The 20912-nt window shown below is 40.8% G+C and overlaps 1 protein-coding gene across 5 annotated transcripts in view; it reads left to right on the plus strand.

The window, feature by feature from the left end:
* Positions 1–20912, plus strand: part of hlcs (holocarboxylase synthetase (biotin-(proprionyl-CoA-carboxylase (ATP-hydrolysing)) ligase)) — a 146371-nt gene that overhangs the window by 26739 nt on the left and 98720 nt on the right. For 4 of the 5 annotated variants that reach the window (XM_078232760.1, XM_078232758.1, XM_078232757.1 and 1 more), the window contains 4 exons: positions 427–567; positions 13188–13350; positions 15360–16372; positions 17229–17411. In XM_078232760.1, the coding sequence (XP_078088886.1) occupies positions 520–567; positions 13188–13350; positions 15360–16372; positions 17229–17411 (1407 nt within the window). In that variant the 5' untranslated portion in view covers positions 427–519. The remainder of the gene's footprint in view (positions 1–426; positions 568–13187; positions 13351–15359; positions 16373–17228; positions 17412–20912) is intronic. The other variant, XM_078232759.1, reaches the window with a different exon arrangement.

Consider the following 20912-nt stretch of genomic DNA (forward strand, 5'->3'; position numbering starts at 1 on the left):
TTGCTTGAGGAGAACAAGGAGAAGTAATGTGCTGTGGTCAGGGTAACTGCAGATGCCATTTGTGACTTTGATTAGGGTTATTTTAGTGCTGTGGAAAGTGTGGAAACTGGTTTGAAAGATGGAAGGAAAGGCTTTGTTTTCCATTGAATGTTTCCATTTAGTTTTTTTGTTAAACTGTCCATTTAGATGGATTGAAGCAGTTCAAGAAGGTGGCTCACCATGATCTTCTCGAGGACAATCGGAGAAGAGTAATAAATGCTAATTTTGTTAGATGCTCACATCCTAAGAAACAACTTAAAGAAGTGTATCTTCAGCTTTTAAAAGAAATTCTAATTAGGATGTCAACTTGGATTGATTGGTTAGATCCACCATCCGGTTGCACCACTAGCAGTGATCTACAATTTATTTTTTACATTAATATTTCAGCTTTGTGATGACTTGAGTAAATGGTCACTGCTCCTTGAACCTGTGAAAGCTAACACTGAACACAAACAACGTGCGCAGCAAATAACCTTTCTGATGGAGGCTATCTTGGAAAATGCTAGTTTTGATCCAATCTCTGATGAGGTAAGTGTCTTCATTTTAGAAAAAAAACAATTATTAGCTATAAGGGTGATTTTAAACTGCAAGATCTACTCCTGTTGGGCATTTTGAAGTTGGACTTTTATTTAACTTGTAATTTGTTATTTTAATCGTTACAATGCTATCTAAATACATGCAAAATGGTACTATTGGAAATTGTGGATATCCAGGTGTGATCAGGAAATAGCCTGAGGACGGGATTTTCCGACCCTGACGTGGCAGGCATTGTTACAGGTGGTTTGGGAACATTTGGAGAGCTAATAAAGTCAACAACTGCGATGACACCCGCTGTTGTCAAGCCAGAAAATTCTGCCCTGAGGATTTTGGAGTGATTGTGTGAAAGTTAAAATGCTCAGATTGAAGTTTCATACCTTGGGAGCTAAATTGTGCAGAAGCTAAACAGTCCAACGTAAAGTTTTACGCCTTCTCTGGAAAAACTAGTGGAAAATGTTTATCATCTTGCAGACCTTCAAATGAGTCAGTGTCTGCTGTTTCAGACTAATCTTCATCTGTGTAGGCCCCATAACATTCTGCTTTTCGGCCTTCACCAAACGGTGAGCAAGACCAGATTTTCCCATAACAAATACCAAAGGCGAGATATGGGGATATGCTATGCAAATGAAGGATTAGCAAAAGTCAATTTTTCATCGAATGAGAAAGGGTAAAAAGCCAGGATTTAATTGGTAAATATGTATGCAAATGAAGGATTAGAAACATTGCTTGTTTCTGATTTGCTGTAATTGACTACAATTGCTAAGTTGTTTTTCTGTAACTTCATAAACACTGCAGGACAGCTGCAAGGTGGTTCTCTTGGTGCACAAGTCATTAAAGGCCTCGTATTGGATTATGCATGGTGTGTAGCGCTGTTTGTACTCAAGTCGACTAAGAGTTCCTAAGGTTGCTGGTACCCAGGATCTCTGACAATTGCTTCATAGCAATGGTTCTCTGAGCTACTCATAGCTGAATAAACTACAATGCTTACTTGGCTCTTAAGCAGCAAAGTGACTTCCATTATCTTCTAATTGTTTTCTAATGTAGAAAAGCTTCCAAAGAGTTAGCATGACCAAAACCTTAATCAGAGTTGATTTTCAAGGAGGGTCATAAAGCAGAAGCAAGAGATGGGGAACAGGAGGGAATTCCATCGGTTGAGGTCTAGGTAGCCTATGGTATGGCTGCTAATGGTGATGAGATGAATGAAAAAGTCATTACGGCACAGAAAGAAGCCATTTGGGCTGTTGAGTTTATGTGGCTCTCTGTAGAGTAATTCAATCATTCCATTTCCTCTATTCTATCCCTGTAGCCCTGCAAGTTTATTTTCCTTAAGTATCCATTCAATTTCCTTTTGAAATCATTAATCACCACTCCCATAAGCAACGAGTTCTAGGTCATATGAACATATGAAGTAAGAGCAGAAGTAGACTACTCGGTCCCTTGAGCCTGCTTCATCATTCAATAAAATCATGGCTAATCTGATTTTAACCTCAACTCCACATTTCCACCTATCCCGATAGCCTTGTTTATCAATAATCTTATCTAGCTTTGTCTTTTGAGGAAGGCAGTTCCCTTCAACCTACCCTTGTAGATAAAATTCTTCATCCCTGAAACCATTCTGGTTAATCTCCTTTGCACCATGTCAAGGACCTTCACATCCTTCCAAAAGTATGAACTGGACGCAAAACTCTAATTGTGGCCTAACCAGAGCTTTGTAAGGTTCAGCATTACTTCCCTGTTTTTGAACTCAACACCTCTATTTTTGAATCCCCTATGCTTTGCTTACTATTCTCTCAATATGCACATGACTGCACACCCCTTCGAACTGTGCTTTTAAAGTATGTATCGCCTCTCACTATCCCTCCCATCAAAATGCATCACCTCACAATTCTATGCATTAAATCTCATCTGCCATTTATTTGCCCACTCATCTATCTGTGTCTTGTTGAAGCTGGTTAGTGTCATCATCACTATTTGACACACTCCAGGTTTGGTATCATTGGCAAATGTTGAAATTTTAATCAACGCAGTGATGCTAACTCTGATCCATGGGGTACACCACTGCCTATCATTTTCCTGTCTGAAAATACCCATTCAGCATGACTCACTGTTTTCTGCCTCTGAGCCAATTTTGTTATCCAGACTGACACTAATCCTCCTATTCCCTGAGCTTCAATTTTGTTAACTAGCCTTTTATGCGGTACTTTGTCAAACACTTTCTTAAAATCATATAGACAACATCCGTTGAATTCCCTTCATCAACTTTCTCTGTTACTCCACCAAAAAATTCAATTAATTCGTCAAGCACGATCTGAGTTTACAAATCTGTGCCGGTTCTCCTTAATTTAAATCTTTCCAAGTTTCTATTCATATGGTTCCATGTTATTGTTTCCAAAGCCATAACCAGAACTGATGCTAACTGATGGGCACATAGTTTATAAGAATATCCTTGCATCCTTTGTTGAACAAGGGTCTTGTATTTGCCACTTTTCCCATATCTAGAGAAGATTGGAAGATCATGGCCAGCTCGTCCGCTATTCTCACCCCCATTTCCCTTGGCAACCTGGGATGCAATTCATCTAGACCAAGCAATTTAGTTACTCGATGCATAGCCATAGCCTATATGTCTTGCATATCAAGCTTTTCCCTATCCATTACCTCTAACGTTTTTGCTTCGACCAATATTTTGTCAGCATCCTCTTCCTTATGCACCTGTGCAAAGTATTTTGAAGAGTCAAATGGACCTGAAATGTTAAATCTGTTTCTCGCTCTGAGTTTTTCCAGCATTTTCTTTTTTTATTTCAAAGTATGCATTAGAGTACTCTGTGCTCCAAACGTATACCACTTTCTTTATTCCAAATACACCCACCCTGCCTTTTACTATCTGCTTACTGTTTACATGCCAGTAAGAGATTTTTTCTGTTCTCATTTCTGTTAACTGCTATTCTATTCTCATATTCTCGGCTTGGCAGTTTTTATTTTTCTCTTTACTTCCCTTCCAAACCTATTGGGTGCAGTCTTACCTGCCGTTCACACCACACTCCCGCTGCAGGGAAGTCAGAGAATTTGATGGCCATCTCTGTTCACTGCAGTAGGATGGGAAAATCCCGCCAGCGTGAAAAAGAGTAACATTGCGGCCATTGTATTTGGCCTGATTCTTGCTTGATGAACTCACCTCAAATTATCAAACATTTTATTTTGTTTCATCATATTCTTTATCTGCCTTGTCAACCAAGGAATCCTGGCTTTGGTTCCCCTACTTACTCCCCTGCCTTTCCCTCTTGTTGGAATGTTACCTCGCCTGTATTGGGAAATGCACAAGTGGCTGGAGACAAGCAGTGAAGAATGGGGGAGGGAAGGGAGGATGCCTTGTCTTGCTGGAGGAGGCTGCAGGGGTAGGGAGGGATGAGGTAATGGTGAAATTTAAACACAACGTTGAGAATTTTAACTCTAAAGTGCTGGGAATATGTAGGAGATACACCCACATCAGAAACTCTGGTTTAAGTAATATGTGAAGAGTCTCGAATAGCTTGGAATAATAGCTAGGATTAGCAATAGAATAATTGACCAGGGTGTGGATTTTGTGGCAGTGGTTGCAGTTGGTAAATTTGGTCATATCAGTGTTCAGCTGGAGGAAATGCAGCTCAACCAAGATCAGTTGTGGGAAAAACAGTCTGTTGCAGATGACCTAGTCCTATTACTCCTGGGTCTCACCATTAGTTTAAGAGTTTCATTCACTCAGCAGAATTATTTACATTTATTCTGGCTCTGACAGCAGTTAAAAGGACTTTAACCTGGCTTCTTTCAACAAACACATTAGTCCCAATCGATCATAGAAACCATTTAGTGCAGAAGGAGGCCATTTGGCCCATCAGGTCTGCATCGACAACAATTCCACCTAGGCCTTATCCCCGTAACCCCTCATATTTACCCTGCTAATCCCCCTGACACTAAGGGGCAATTTAACATGGCCAATGCACCTAACCTGCACATCTTTGGACTGTGCGAGGAAACCGGAGTACCCAGAGGAAACCCACGCAGATACGGGGAGAATTTGCAAATTCCACAAAGACAGTGACCATAGCCAGGAATCGAACCCAGATCCCTGGAGCTGTGAGACTGCAGTGCTAACCACTGTGCCACCATGCCACCCCTAGAGATTTTGGCAGTGGTAAGATTTGAGCCCACGCCTCCATAGAAACTGAAGCCTAAATTCTGCGCCTTATACTGCTCGGCCACGCTACCAGATAGTTAGAGATTCTCACTAACGGAGTTTCGACATGGAAGAGAATAGAGTCAGTTCAATCTTTTTTTAAAGAATCTTTATATTAGACGTTTTAATTTTACAAAACACAAATTCCCAAAATCTAGTACAGTACAGAGACCATTATTTCTCATAAACATACAGAAAATTCATACAAATGATTCCAATTATCAATCATTATAGTTGTTGTAGTCAGCATTTGCTATCGTATGGATAAGGAAAGGATACAAAGAAGAGTGGGGGAGTCTCAGGATAACAGGACACAACCGTGAGCACATGGCCCATGGCGCACATCCTCCTCCACAGGATAACAGAGACGGAACTACACAACATATGGGATCCCTTGTGGGGTAATATACAACCAAATGGGCCCTAACTCAGCATCCCAGTACTTCCAAGAAACAAAAGGTTAACCTAGAAAAAGGAAACCTCAAGATACCACCATTGGTACAGGATTTAGTGTGTCAGCGTGTGCTTTCATGCACAGGAACTAGTAAGTCAAGGATTCGTACACCTCGCCTTGGCTCGCGATACTACAAACCTCCCTCCTCTCCAGCCACATCAGAGGCACTGATTGGGTTCTCCATCAACAGAAAATTTAAACCATTTTCCACCAAGGAAATCCTATTAACAAGGAGAAGAACAGTTGTCAAGTCACCCATCAACAAGGTATCTTGAGGAGAGATACAACCCTCTTCCTCCTGATGAGATAAGGGAACCCTCTAGGATTAACTATAATAGATCAAAGCCTATATCAACACCCCAGCTATCTGGATAAAGAAAGGAAGCCCCAGAGAGCAAGGAACGTTAGGATTATCCAATGGATGCCAGATGTAGCTTTTCTACGTACACTTTCACAGGAAGGATACCTGGAACAGAATAACATAACCTCACAAGGAACAGGGCACTTCCAAGGGAGCCCAAACCTATAAGTTGACAGATTGGGAGTCTGCATATAAGACCACTTGGATGAGACAATCTACTTCTCCAATAAGCCTAATCTCCAATTGAAGAAAGACTCCAACAACACTGAACCGAAGCCCCCAGACTTGCGCTCAGGCCCGCAACTAACAGGTCACTGCATCCCCAAGGAAACCAAATCACAAAAGAGAGAGCAATCCAGAAGTCCCCATTAGGGGACATCTTGGGGTAAGGAAACCTACTCCCCCATCCAACATACCCTTAGCCTGACCCAAATACACATAGGCACTACTACATAGCTTGTTCAATGATGCCCTAAAATAAGGCCGTCCAATCCAAGGATACTTACATCGCTCCTATACATTGAATAAAGCAAACTAGCCCTTTCTGTAGGTACCCCAAAAGTGCTATTTAGGCCCGCTATCAATAAGATTCTCCCCATTTCCTATCTTCAGAGAAACCTTAACAATTGGATAACATGCCCACCATCCATTCCATGAGCTCAGTTATTAAATAACCATTACCTATGCAGCCAAATCAAAATAAAGGATCAATCCAACAAGGCCTGATATCCAAAGATAAGTCAACTAGGGCTGTACCAGTACATTCCTCCACTCCAACAATACCAAAGATGCCACGCCAAAAAAAAAGACCAGACTTTTCCAGGATACGGGACCTGTCTGTAATTTCTCAGGAAACAAGCAAGGATTCCCTAATACAGAGGTAATGAAAATGCAAAAGAAAAAGCAACCCTAATAGTTCTAACAGGGGATTTTCTTCACCCACAATGAGGACTTATAAGGCCATACCAACACCAAACCACTCATCCGCCACCCTGCTGTAGAGCTATTCATCTAAAATATAAAGTAAAGGGTACTGAAAGTTGTACTCCCCCAGTCTAAATGCAAAAATTGCAGCATATAAAAAAAAACAAACCAGGTAAATATTGCACAACCCTCATGTGATAAAACCAACTCCATATACTCCCTAATGGAAAGGAGGAGACTCGCAAATGATTAAACCATGGCCTCCCTCGTTCTACCGTCAGAGCATGCAGGTGGACCAATACCATCAAGAAAAATAAAATAGACAATCCAGATTTTCGCAATGTAACAGGATAACAAGCGACAAATGTCTATGTGCTCATACATCATACACCCTTGTCAGAATAAAAGGCAACATCCAAGGAGCTGGAAAAGGCCAAAGCCATGACAGGATCATCGAGCAACAGCCAGAGTTTCAATGAAGCCTTTGCACCTCTGCCATGTTGTCATCCTGAAGCCATGGAAAAGAAAAGCTTCGGCCCTGGCAAGGCCCAACATGTCCAGCCACTTCTAACTCTTCTCAACAAGGGCAAGATAACATAAGACCAGTGGTCAAAGTCTTTGACTGACCCCAAACTTTGAAGACAGATGCTTCATTAAACTAGAGATGCCCAGTCCTCAAATAGAGATTGTGAAAGCTGGGCAGTCAAATGCAAATTTGGCTGGGAGTTCATCCCTAGCACCCTTTGGGAGACTGGGTGCATGGATACTTCTTCTCCAGCCCCATCTCTCCAAGCCAGGCAGCCTGTACGATATCATGCAACAGGATTTCCAAGAACTGAAGGTGAGCCCCTATAGAGGAAACTGCCCTTTCCGTTGACAGGATTTCCTCTCTGTTTCATTCATTCTCTTTAGGGTATCTCGCAGCTCATCAATATGAGCACCAAAAATCTGTGCTGGGGAACCGAGACTGTTGTCCACAACTTCATTCATAATGGTGATCATCATTTTGATGCCAGTAGCATCATCGAAGCATAGGCCTGCTCACCAGCGAAGCCACCACAGTGAACTGAGCCCCACCCTGGCAGTCTCCGACTGCGTTGATCAAGCAAGGATTTTCTTGACTTAACCCAACTCTCCATCGTCCGAATTTATCCAGGATCCAGGATCATAGCACAGATTATGCACATCATGACTGGGTAATTATGGGTTGTGCATCAGGATAAAAAGCAGATTCAAAGATGAGTAGGGACCGATATCGCAACAATGTAGTCGATCCAGAGATTACATAAATGTGACCCCCTGAATCAATCCACCTAATCTCAGTCTCTTGGATTTCCAAAGGTAGACAAGTTTTCCTCTGAGAGGTGAATTCTTAGCTGGATACTGGCAACCACATTGTTTAAGGCAAGGCAACGAATATGAGATGTGCAGTTTTTCCCCTTCTGAGTTCAATCCCAGCTAAATTCAAAAACAAGTTCAAAACCTAAAGTTCATCTCTGACAGGCAATTTTCAGTAAATCATTAACCTTTGCCTTTAAACCAGCTTTTTCAATTAAAATAATTGCAGTGCAAATAAGCAAACAGCTCTTCCCCTTGTGTACCATCAGTCAGTTGACTTCTTGGAAAAGGCATGCTTGCACCCAGTCCAAAGGTGAGTTTATGACCCTTTTAAAAAAAAAAATCCAGGTCAGCTTCCAAATGTCCAGATAATGCAGTGTCCATCCATATTATTAAATAAAATATTGGCTTGGAAAATGTGGTTCTCACATCATAAATCCATCCAATTCTTTGTATCCCACAACTCTCATCCCCCCTCTCTCTTTCCAACACCATTTCTTTCTCATAAGAACGTAAGAATTAGGAGCAGGAATAGGACATCTGGCCCCTTGAGCCTGCTCCGCCATTCAATAATATAATGGCTGATCTTTTCATGGACTCAGCTCCACTTACCTGCCCGCTCACCATAACCCTTAATTCATTTACTGTTCAAAAATCTATCTATCTTTGTCTTAAAAACATTCAAAGAGGTAGCCTCAACTGCTTCACTGGGCAGGGAATTCCACAGATTCACAACACTTTGGGTGAAGAATTCCTCCTCAACTCAGTCCTAAATCTGCTCCCCCTTATTTTGAGGCTTTGCCCCCTAGTCCAAAAGACGTGTTGGTTAGGTACATTGGCCATGCTAAATTCTCCCTCAGTGTGCCCGAACAGGCGCGCAGTGTGGCGACTAGGGGATTTTCACAGTAACTTAATTGCACTGTTAATGTAAGCCTAATTGTGACACTAATAAAAAAACTTAAACTTCGTTCAAGTTTTACTCGCCAGTGGAAACAACCTCCCTGCTTCTATCTTCTCTATTCCCTTCATAATTTTATATTTTGCTATGAGATTCTCCCTACCTGCCCACCAATTCTAAATTTCAATAAGCATAGACCTCGTCTACTCAGTCTCCCCTCATTAGCCAACCCTCTCAACTCCGAAATCAACCTAGTGAATCTCCTCTGCATCCCCTCCAGTGCCAGTATTTCTCATCTATTGAAACAGCTTTCACTGAAGTTCGTCAGTGAGAACAGGATCCTAAAGCCTTTGTCATTCCACTTCCCACAATGCTTGTGCAGCTGCTTATTTGCAAGCCCAAGAAGTGCAGTTTTCTGGCCTTCAGCTGGTTTAGCCATCCATCAATCTGAACCGCACTAAGTACCACTGGGCTTCACTCTCCCCTCTGAAAGCCATGTGGCGAAATCCTAAGGCAGAGTGTTGGATTAAATGTCAGGAAACATTCACTTTTAGAGAGTTGTTGCCCTGTGGAACTATCAAAATATGATGTATAAAGTAAATTGACAAGTTCCTTACTGAAGAGAACGCTCCCAGTTGTAGTAGGTAAGTTAGTTCTGTGGAAAACTGCTCAACTGGAGCCTTACCTATTTGCTGGTATTGGAGAAATTTGGCAGAATTTCTGAAGTGCCCATTTGTTGTTTGCTGGTTGTTTTGTCTCTGTTTGGAGAAGGTGTGGTTAAGGGATCGTTGTTATGGATATGTGTGACCCACTGAATATGACTAGGGGGGAAGCCTAATGGTATTTCATCTGTTTCCACTTCTGTTTCTCTCTTTTTCCTCCCAACTCTTGTTTGTTATATTCAATCCTACTGAGTCTATTTTCCTTTCCCTAGTTTCATTTTTATCTTCATTCCTACTCTTGCCTCCTCACTCTGTTTCACTACTTCTGCTTCTCTTTCTTCTGTCTCTCCCCATCCACTTCTATTTCTCTCTCCATTTTTGTCTCTTCATCCCAACATTTGACTGCTTGGTTCCTTCAGCACTTGTTTCTCTCTTTCTATGTGTGCATCTATCTCGCTTTACTTACCCCCACTCCCACCAACACCAGCTTGTGCGCTATATAGACAAAGCATGCCATTCATAGAGAACATAGGAAAGAAGGAAAGGAGAGGGTTCAGAATGTAGTGTTGTAGTCATAGCTAAGGTGAAGAGAAAGATCAACTTGATGTAAGGTAGGTCCATTCAAAAGTCAAGTGTCTCATGGAGAATCTTTGTTTTGAACTCCCTGATGGACTTAGTTTTGATGCGACAGCCAATTATCTTTTTCTAAGTAAACCTTAACAAATTGGAGTTTGTTGGGTGGGTTTATTTCATTTCCTTCCAGAGTCAGTTGCTTTATTGGACACAGATCAGGATTTGTGCTGTTCATAAATTATACCATCCACAATAAAATTGTGACAAGGCTGCAACCAGATACTAATGTGAAATGACTTTTCAGACTACTATTCGGTACCTTGGGGCATTTGCTACATTGAAGGCACTAAATAAATGTTAATTATTACAGGGAAATGGCTTAGTTTAAAAAATGTGGTTTGTTAATGTAAATTTTCCCAAGATGTTTTAAAAGGAGTTCACAAGTACTTTGTTAGTTTTGTCCTGCAATATATCATTAAAACAGCGTTAAGGCTTTCAAGGTTAACCAGCTGGGGTTAAGTGTTGTTGGTTGCTGTAACTGATAGCTGTCTAGCTATTTTGCAGCTTAGAAACCTGGAAGGTCTCTTGTGTTTTAAAAATAGCAACATGTAAGTGAGAATTACGTTTGGCAGACAAATGACTCAGTGGATCAATGGCTGAGAGTCTTTCAAAGTATTTGTGATGCATTATATGTCTTTGCATCTCACTTTGAGAACTTTTGAAGCTCTGTTGTTGTTGAAAAGTTTCACTGGCTGTCTTGTCTGGAGACAATACACATCTTTTTAGCCTGTCTTGATGCTCTCTCCACTCCCATTGTTTTGTTTCTTAAAGACTGGATTAGTTGTAAGTATTCGCATTCCAACCATTATTCATGTAAATTGAGTCTGTGTCTTATAAGTTCTGTTTGTGAACAGAATTCCCACTCACCTGAAGAAGGGGCTCAGAGCCTCGAAAGCTTGTGTGGCTTTTGCTACCAAATAAACCTGTTGGACTTTAACCTGGTGTTGTTAAACTTCTTACTGTTGTTGAAAAGTACAGCAACCAATTTGCATAGGAAGGACCCCAAACAGCAATGAAATAAATGACTAAATCATTTGTTTTAAGCATTGGTTGAGGGATAAATATTGGCCAAGAGACCTGGAGAATTTCTCTACACTTCTACATTTCGTGCCATGCATGTCTGCCTAAAGTTGGAAGACAGAACATCGGTTTAACCGCCTCATCTGAAAGATGTTATTTCTTATAGTGCAATACTCCCTTGTATGGCACTGAAATTCAAGCCGAGATTCTGATCAAGTCTAGTGAGCCTGGAATGTATAACCCTTCTCGTTGCCAAATCCATCCCTTTAGTACATTAGCCACTTCTTCATAGCAAGAAATTACATTTTGAATAGCTTTAGTGTTTATGATACCATTATTTTGCTTAGTAGAGTAGTTCAAACATCATCCCTTTTTAAAGAACAAAGTTGAGTTCATCCATACCTCTGCTGCTATCATCCTAACATGCATCAAGTCCCATTTACCCATGACCCCAGTGTTTCTGATCCTGATTAGCTCCTGGTTCGGCAACACCTCAGCCTATAGTTGAACCTATTCCAGCCCTCTAACCAGCAAGGTTTCCTTGTTTTTTTAAATCTGCCACCTTGCATGTCCCTGATTTTCAGTGCTCCACCGTTGGCAAATGGGCCTTCAATTGCCTAGGCCCTAAGCTCTGAAATTCCTTACTTAAGCCTCTGCACCTGTGTACCTCTCTCTTCCCGCCTTTAAATCCTGAAATCCATCTCTAACCAAGCTTTGTGGTCAGCTATTGTAATATCTCCTTATGTGGCTTGATGTCAAGTATTGTTTCATTATTCTTCTGTGAGGCGTCCTGGGGTGCTTTACTATGTTAAAGGTGTTATATAAATGCAAGTTGTTGTTGCCTTGGGATATCTCCATGGTCAGTCTATTATTTTGCAAATGCATTTTGTGAATGACATACTTGAATAAGTGACAGTCAAGCTTCTGGAAAATGATTCTTTACATGCACTGATGTATATTCCATTGTCCCCCACTCCCCAGATTGTTAATGCACCTTTTCTTGTACATTCAGTGCTGTTACCAGATTAATTTACCATATTGGTGTCAATACACAATGGGACTGATGCTTTCCTCCCAATTGGGGGCGACTCTTGCAGGGAATACATGTTAGATGTTTGGGGCCTTGTATTTAAAAAGAAAACTTGGAGCAAAGTGTGTAATGTTTTGCTGGTACATTTCTTGTACAATGCCCTTAGTTTATCCTCCCAAATTCCTCTTGCCACTTACTACCATTGCCTGTATTGCTGAAACTGTTCACAGTTCAAATGGGCACAGGCTGGTAGTTTTATGGGGTGAGCTTAAAACAGCACGGTTAGGCTTCCTGCTGGTTCTTGTCCGCTCTGACCTCTCAGCAATTTTATGATGTGGGTGAAGCCTTGGATAGTCTACTCACCCTTATCACAATCGAGGACTCCAAATGGCCAATTATTGACTGCTCAAGGGTCATTTCCCACCCAGCCTTAATTTTTAGGCTGACGGGAGGAGTTCCAAGTATGGGGGAAGTTTGAAAATAACGGAGTTTGGGCCTTGGGTGGGAAAGGGGTAAGGAGGCTCTTTTAACTCTGTGCTTTTAACGCGTGGTTAACTGCTGGACTGCTCTGCCCCCTCTGCTTTTCCTCAACACCCCAATTTTCCACCGTCTTTACCTCCCCATGCCTCCCTGCCTTGAGACCGCCAAAACTTATTTTTTCCTGGAACCTCAGGACTAGGACATCCTGGGACTGCATGCAATTCTAGCCCTGTCCACTGCAACCTCTGGTGCTGCAGGAACGAGAGAGCGGCTGGCGAGTCAGGTTGGGAAGTGGGAGTCCCATCTGCAGCCAACTAATGCTGATTACAGTGTGAAATGGCAACAGGGCAGGCAGTGTTGGTGGGATGTCTTCCCTGTCAACCCAATTGATGGACAGGAAACACAGCCATCCTAAAATTCCTGGCCATGGAATGACACTTTCAAATGCCCATTATTGCATTGTATTGAAATCATTGAGGCAACACTGAATATCTATAAGATTTGGACAGATCTTTGCTACAATTTGCATTAGTAATTGGTTACAGTAATTGAATTTTGTTCAAAGTTGCATTATATCAAGGACAAGTTTTTTTTTCTGTAGGTTTTAAAATATTCTGACCTATGTATACCGTTGGCCTATTTACTTGGCAATCCCTACAAATTAATTGCTGAAGCGAATGTGGATGATTTTAGTAGGCTTGGAATAGCCTTCATGGAGAACAGACTACAAATGGATAATGGAATGGTACTTCAAAAAATAGTTTGTGAGTACCTTTTTGCCTTCATTTTGCTTAGCTTCAACTTTCAATGTTTTGGTTGCATTAAATACATTTATATCTCTGACCACCATTTGCAGAGATATTATCAACATCTTTGTGAAAACTTCCTCTGTTTAGTTTTTCTAATAAATTTGTAAGCATTTCCCCCCCTTGAATTTGACACACAACATCTTTGCAATGTTATATGGTAGTTGGAGGAATTTATACCTCTATCTAATTTAGTCAAGTCAAGACTCTGATTTTAAGTCAAGACTCTGATTTTAAGTCAAGACTCTGATTTTAAGTCAAGACTCTGATTTTAAGTCAGGACCCTGAGGTGAATTTACCACAATATAGTCCAGGGTTTCCCAAACTTTTCCAGCCTCAGAGCCCCTTTGACCACCCAAGGGTACTGAAGAAACCCCTAAGAAACATTCTTATTGAAGAATTGAACCACAAATAATGATTATTACGCAATAGGCACAAACATACAAAACAAACTTAAATTTTCCATGTCTTATATGTATACAATTATGATAATGAAAAGGTTCTGTTATTCAACAATATTTCTAAGTCTTACCATTTTGTTATTTTTAATGGGAACACCCACTCTCATGCACTCCACATCTACCCTCACTCTTTCTCTTGCCAACCCTACCCTCTGGTCCTGCTCGGATAAAATTTAAGTAAAACTTTGAGGTGACTTTACCCAGTTTTATGCCAGTGCTTTCTTGAAGTGGTGAATGACCCTGGAAAATGTATGAGCACACACTCAGACTTTTTCCCTGGGGGAGGCATCGTGACCAGTTTCTCCAATTTCATCGTGGCTGAGGTCCCCTCACTGGAATGTAGACAATAGTTTTTTTTTCTTCGAGCTACTGATGGTGTTAATGTGTTATTTTTGAAGGGTACAAATTCTGTCCATGGAATAAGTAGCAAACAAGATGGTTTTCATGTGAAGTCGCTTGAGGAAGGTATAAAGCATGAAATGTATCTCGTATTGCATTTTGACATAATGGTCAATATGTGTGATTGGCAAACTCATTTCCTTACAAACACTGGAACTATCATAAGGGCAAACCCATTTTGACCTCACCAATCTATCTATGGAAACAAAAATAGGAGCAGGAGTAGACCATTCGCTGCTTAGAGGCTGTCCCATCATTCATTATGATTATCCAACTCAGTAATCTGTTCCTGCTTTCCCCTCATATCCTTTGATTCCCTTTGCCCCAAGAGCTATATCTAACTCCTCCTTGAAAACATAATGTTTTGGCCTCAACTGTTTTCTATGGTGGAGAATTCCTCAGGCTCATCACTCTGAATGAAGAATCTTTTTTCTCATTTCAGTCCTAAATGGCCTACACCACATCTTCAGACTGTGACCTCTGATTCTGGACTCCCCCACCATTGGAAACATCCTTCCTGCATCTACGCTGTCTAGTCCTGTCTACTATTGAGATATTGGCACCTGGTGCTCTTACCTTGGTTCTTAACAGTTGGTGTAAACCAAAACTGGGGATGCTTTTCTCTTCAGGAGATAATTATGTAAATTTGGTTCAAATCTCTTAATTTATATTTATTCTTTGGCACTACACTTTTTAAGTTAAAGTTTTTAAAGTTTAAAAGTTTATTTATTATTGTCACAAGTAGGCTTACATTAACATTGCAATCAAGTTACTGTGAAAATCCTCTAGTTGCCACACTCCGGTGCCTGTTCGGGAACATTAGAGGGAGAATTTAACATGGCCAATGCACCTGGGAGGAAACTGGAGCACCCGGAGGAAACCCACGCAGACACGGGGGGAATGTGCAGACTCCGCACAGACAGTCACTCAAGCCGGCAATCAAACCCAGGTCCCTGACCGTGTGAGACAGCAGTGCTAACCACTGTGCCACTTGGGGAATGTTTGGGAGGATTCCTGTCTTGCTTTTTTTAACCTGTCATTGTTTACATTTAGGAATGCTTAATACTGTACCTGCTCAGTTTTACTGATTTCAAGTATTTTTTTCAGCTCTACAGTTCAATGAATCAGTTCAAATGGAATTACTGAAATCAGGTGCAGTCTTTGAAAAAGAGAGGAAGGAGGTAGGGGGTTTCCAGGATCTGGACTTTGCAAAGGAGACCTGTCCTAAAGGTACTTTAATCAAATTAGTGTCAGAACCAAACATAGGTTCATGTGGTGATGTCACTCGTACAGTTGGTTCTGCTGAAAAACTTCAACAACCCGCTATGGATGAAATTATGGGAGTTCACAGTGGAGAGTTTTACGCAGCCCAGGAAGAAAAGGAACTTGAGAAACACGAAGTCTATTGCCTTCATCTTGCCAGTTGTTCTGAGTGTTTGGAATTGGAAAACAGCACCATAGAATCAGTCAAATATGCCTCGGCAGAAAACCTACAGGACCTCCCTGATGATTATTGTGGCAGCTCCGATGAAACAGTAGTTGGGGAGGACAATTTAACGGCAAACACAAGGCAAAGCAACAAAAGTGGGAAACCTCCCAATGTGTTGATATATGTCGGATCTGATTATAGTCAGTACTTGATAAAGTTTCAACAGATAAAGTCTGTCCTGTTGGATTGTCTTGACAATGACAGCTATGTGGTCTATCCTCTTCTAGAAGAGCAGGTTCTGAAAGTTCCTTGGGTTGATAATACTTTGTTGCTGGTTGTGGCATGTGATGGTCCAGTGCCTGAGCAGATTCATGCAAGATTTATGCTTTATCTATCCAGAGGTGGGAAGATCTTGGGACTCTGCACATCGTTTTCTTTTGGTGAGGTCAAAATATCTCTCACAAAAGAATTAAAGGAAAAAATTCACAAGTTCTGCTTTACTAAATCTGATGGCAAGGACATATCCCTCCATGCTTTTATCAGTGGCAAAGCTTTTTTAAGAGAGATTAATAGCACAGAGGAAGCCGCAGAAGATCTTGAGCTGTGGGGGAGGTTGGCTAATCCTGGAAAGGACATAGTAATTGTACGTTTGCCCCATGGAGAAAATGGAGGAGAAGCTGTTCTCTGCCAGGTACAGTGATTAAAATTTAGATTTTATCTGTAAGAAATTGCCTTCTCCTTTTTGCTTAGATTAATGTTATATTATCTTCCCTCCCCTTGTTCCTGCAATGATTTTATTTGATTTATTATTGTCACATGTATTGGAATACAGTGAAATGTATTGCTTCTTGCGCGTTATACAGACAAAACATACATACCACTCGTAGAGTGCATAGGGGAGAAGGAAAGGAGAGGGTGCAGAATGTAGCCACTTAACAAGGGAATTATGAACTGTTCTTTAAAAAAAATCTTTGCAATTGACACCTTTTTCTGCTCAATTTGCCAGTCTTTGCTCCTAATTTATTCTGTAACCGTTTGTATTTCAAAAGAATTCTGTGACTTTGCTTACTCCTAGCATTCTAATTTTCAATTTTGCCCCTCCAATTGTCTGAGTTCTTTTTCTTAGTTCTCTTCACTTGGTTCATCCCAAACTCATCTCTTTTCCTATTTAATCTGATCAGAAAAGTAATCAATGATTAGAAAAGTTGGAGAGATGATTCATCCTAAATTGCCTTTGTGTTGCCTGTAAGTGGCTAGTCATATTTTGGCTAAGGGGTTTAAAACTAGAATCGGTGTATGGGGGGGAATGTCCCCTCCCTGAATAAAACCATTGTGAATAAGACAGAATAACAGAATGGTTATAGCACAGAAGGAGGCTATTTGGCCCATCATGTCTGTTCCAGGTCTCTGAATGAGCATTTCATCCAGTGCTTTTCTCCCACTTTCTCCCCGTAGCCCTGCATATTCTTCCAGGAATTATTTCAGAAGTTTTGTTTTTATTGATTGACTGACTTACATAATTTTTTTGGTTGTACATGTATATACAGGTTCACCTTGAAATTCCTCCCAATTCAAAAGAGACTTCTGCGCAGCAGGATTTCAGAACACTTAAATTGAGCAATGCTTTGCGATATGAAGTACTGACAGAAATTCTGACCTGTTTACAACTTAGCTGTGAACTTAGCGAAATGCCACCTCTGACACCAGTCTACCTGTTGACCACGGGAGAGGTAAGGATTTTTGTTTCATTGGGGCAGGATAGGCTTTTTCTTTGAGTGGGTGGGAGCTCTGCTGAAGGGTCACCCGACTCGAAATGTTGGCTCCGTTCTCTCTCCACAAATGCTGTCAGACCTGCTGAGAATTTCTAGCAATTTCAGTCATTGTTTTAAGGTATTTTGATTGGACTTAGATGATTAGATTTGTGTAGGAACAGGTTGTGGGCATCTTCTATTGAGAGTTACCGAATTTAGTTCTTTAGAGATCTTAGTCCTAGGATATTAAAGTAACCAGTTTACTAGAGGCAGGTTATTTTTCAGTTTGGACCAAGGTGAAAAACTGAGCTCACTAGCTTATGATTGCAAATTCTTTCTCAACATCGCCCTCGCTGGAACGAGTCCTTGAGTCAGTCATGAGCCAAGCCATACTGTAAGGCAAATTAGCTAATGCACTGACATTTTGAAAGCAAAGCATAATTTCAAAAGTTTAATAGAATCTTTCACAATCAAACCATTTTTTCTAATTAGGAAATAAATTGAAATAATTTACTTACCTTGTGTTTTGCATCTAAAAGCAGCCTTTCATTTTACAGATAATTATCTCTCTCAAGCTAAAGAACAGGAATACATTGCATTACCTGCTTGTTTTCCTTTATTTTTTCTGTTGTAAGCTTCTAACACCCGTTTCTATTTGACATGCGACAATAATAAATGATTGTTGGAGGGTAGGGCTGCTAAAGAAGGGTGACATGGTATTGACCTCTTTAATGTCCCCTGTCTGCTTGCTAAAGTAGCACTAGCGTAATACTTGCCTTTGATGCTCCAAGATGCTTCCCTGCAGCTTTATGGAAATGGTGTGATTAAGTACTTTTGCATTATTGTTTGTCCTGTACAACTTCAGTCAGCATTGGGGATTATGAAAGGTCACCACCTAGTGGTGATATATTGTAACAATCATGTTTGCAGGACAATTATATACTAAAGTTTAAATGATCCACTTTGGCAAATTTAGTAGTTAAAATGGAATTATTAGATAATTTGAAATAAGCAACTTTGAGTTAAGGCAGTGACCTGTGATAGCAGATTACAATGCTTTCTACATTATTATTCGGGTAGAATTATAGAATTATAAATTGGTACAAAAACTGGCCATTTTGTGAGTTTTCTCTCCACTGAACCACCTAGTTTAATCACACATTTCTGTATTCATACTACAATGACATTTCTTTTCAGGGAAGTTTGAGACAATTGTAGCATAGGCAAATTTTGTTTTGCCTGGTAAATTTAAGTTTCTTCCTGATTATAGTGGCTTTTTAAATGTATTTAATTTGAAAGTACTGGCAAATTTTATTCAGTTCATGCTTCACTCCCAGTAAAATAGTGTTTACTTAATGTTGAAGAATTAATGTGAATTAAAATGTCATCGAAATACATTTGACACCTGAATCCAGTGCATATTCCAATGAGGGAGAAAAATGTAAGCTGTTATAATGTTGAAGAATGATGCTAGGGAGCACAGAGGGCTTAAGACAACAGAGCTATATATTTACAGGTGTATATTCTGTTACACTTCTGCTTCTTCTCTGCCTGTTTCCTGCACCAGGGACTTATGATATCACCTCTGATGAATGCATTAATGCAGCAGAGCTCAGTAAGCAAATAAGAATGAATACAAATACATTTATGTATTTATGGACGGCACGATGGCACAGTGATTAGTCCTGCTGCCTCGCAATGCCAGGGACCCGGGTTCGATTCCTGGCTTGGGTGACTGTCTGTGTGGAGTTTGCACATTCTCTTCGTGTCTGCGTGGGTTTCCTCCGGTGATCCAGTTTCCTCCCACACTCCAAAGATGTGCGGGTCAGATTGATTAGCCATGCTGAATTTCCCCTTGGTGTCAGGGGGTTAGCAGAGTAAATAAGTGGGGTTATGGAGATAGGGATTGTGATCTGTGCAGACTCGATGGGCCAATTGGCTTCTTTCAATGATTTTATGATTTCTTCCCTGTTAAATTGAACATCTCCAACAAGTTCAAGATGAACAATAATCAACAAGTCAGACGGTCTGGAGGTCATCAGTCTTGAAACAGTTGATGGCGAAACTCTGGTGCCTTCTTTATTACAATGGTGATAACTGCTGGTGTTTTGTCTCTGCACGAACGTCGTCGATGGTGGGTTTAAGTGGTGTCTACATAGAAACTATAGATTGTCCTTGTGTCTGATCACTAGATGAGGTGTTTCTTTCCTCCTCAGTGACTGCTGGTGTCGAAGTTGTAGGAAGGTTTAGGTCAGGACATTGTATAGTTGAATCTGGATTTTCAGCAGGTTCCAATTTCAGCGGATCTGTTCTCCAAGTCAACAGCTAGTCTGCATGTCTCTGCCAGGTAATGTCATCTCTGATCTGGACAGTAAAAGAGACAAGTCCAGTCTGTGCAAAGATTGTGGTAGAAACTCATTCCTCTTCTGTGGAATAATTCCTAGCCAAAACTCCTTGACTTTGTTGGAAAACTCCATGCATTGCTTGCCTGCCATTCCAATTGTCCCTGTTGTTGCTGTTGTATGATCTCTTCAGTTTTCAGAGGTTTCATCAAATCGAATGCTGATCGTAGTTGTCGCTTCTTCATTAGTAATGTAGGAGAGGTCTCGGTCGTGGGATGCGCAATGTTCCTATGCACTAATAGGAATTTATTAAGATGTTTGATCAGCAAACTCTGTTCCCTGGTTGCTCTCAAGGTATGTTTCATGGCTGGGACAAAATGTTCTTCTAGTCCATTAGTAGCAGGATGATATGGTGCGGACCTAATGTGTTGAATACAATTCCCTCATATGAAACTTTTGAATTCTTGTGAAATAACTTGAGGTCCATTGTTGCTTACAATGACTAAATACTTCTAGTTTCTTGATAGTCTTCTCTGATTAAGTAAATTACATCACAGTGACCCCTGGCCACTTAGTGTGAGCATCAACCGTTACCAAGAGCATATATCCTTCTCAAGGTCCTGGAAAATCCACATGCACTCCATGCCAAGCCTCTTCAGGCCATTCCCAAAGATGCAACGGTACTAAGTGTGGCAGGTTTCTTACCTTGGTACAGAAAGAACATATTCTAGCCTTCTCTCCAATTTCTGCATCCAATCCAGGCCACCAGAAATAATTTCTCGCTATTCTCATCACACGTACAATTCCGCAATGGCTCTCATGTAGCTTCTCTAACACTCGCTTTCTCAGTGATGACAGAATGATCACTCTGAGAGGACATCTTGACTGTACTGACAGCTCCATTCTCCTGGAGTAGTAGGATTTCAGGTTAGTTGTTGGTTCCGAAGTCTTTCCTCGTAAAAACCAGATTAATCACTCCTGAGTGTACATAATTGCTCCAATGTGTTTTCTCACTTGCCTAGAAGTGACAGGTGTGTTGTCTACTTGTTCAAAGTAGAAGATATTCCCGGTTAGTAGTCTGATAAACTATCTGGCAATCTTGAAAGTCTTACTATGTACACTTGGTGTCGGTACTCGG

Source organism: Mustelus asterias, chromosome 17 (genome assembly GCF_964213995.1).
Source record: "Mustelus asterias chromosome 17, sMusAst1.hap1.1, whole genome shotgun sequence".
NCBI lineage: Eukaryota > Metazoa > Chordata > Chondrichthyes > Carcharhiniformes > Triakidae > Mustelus > Mustelus asterias.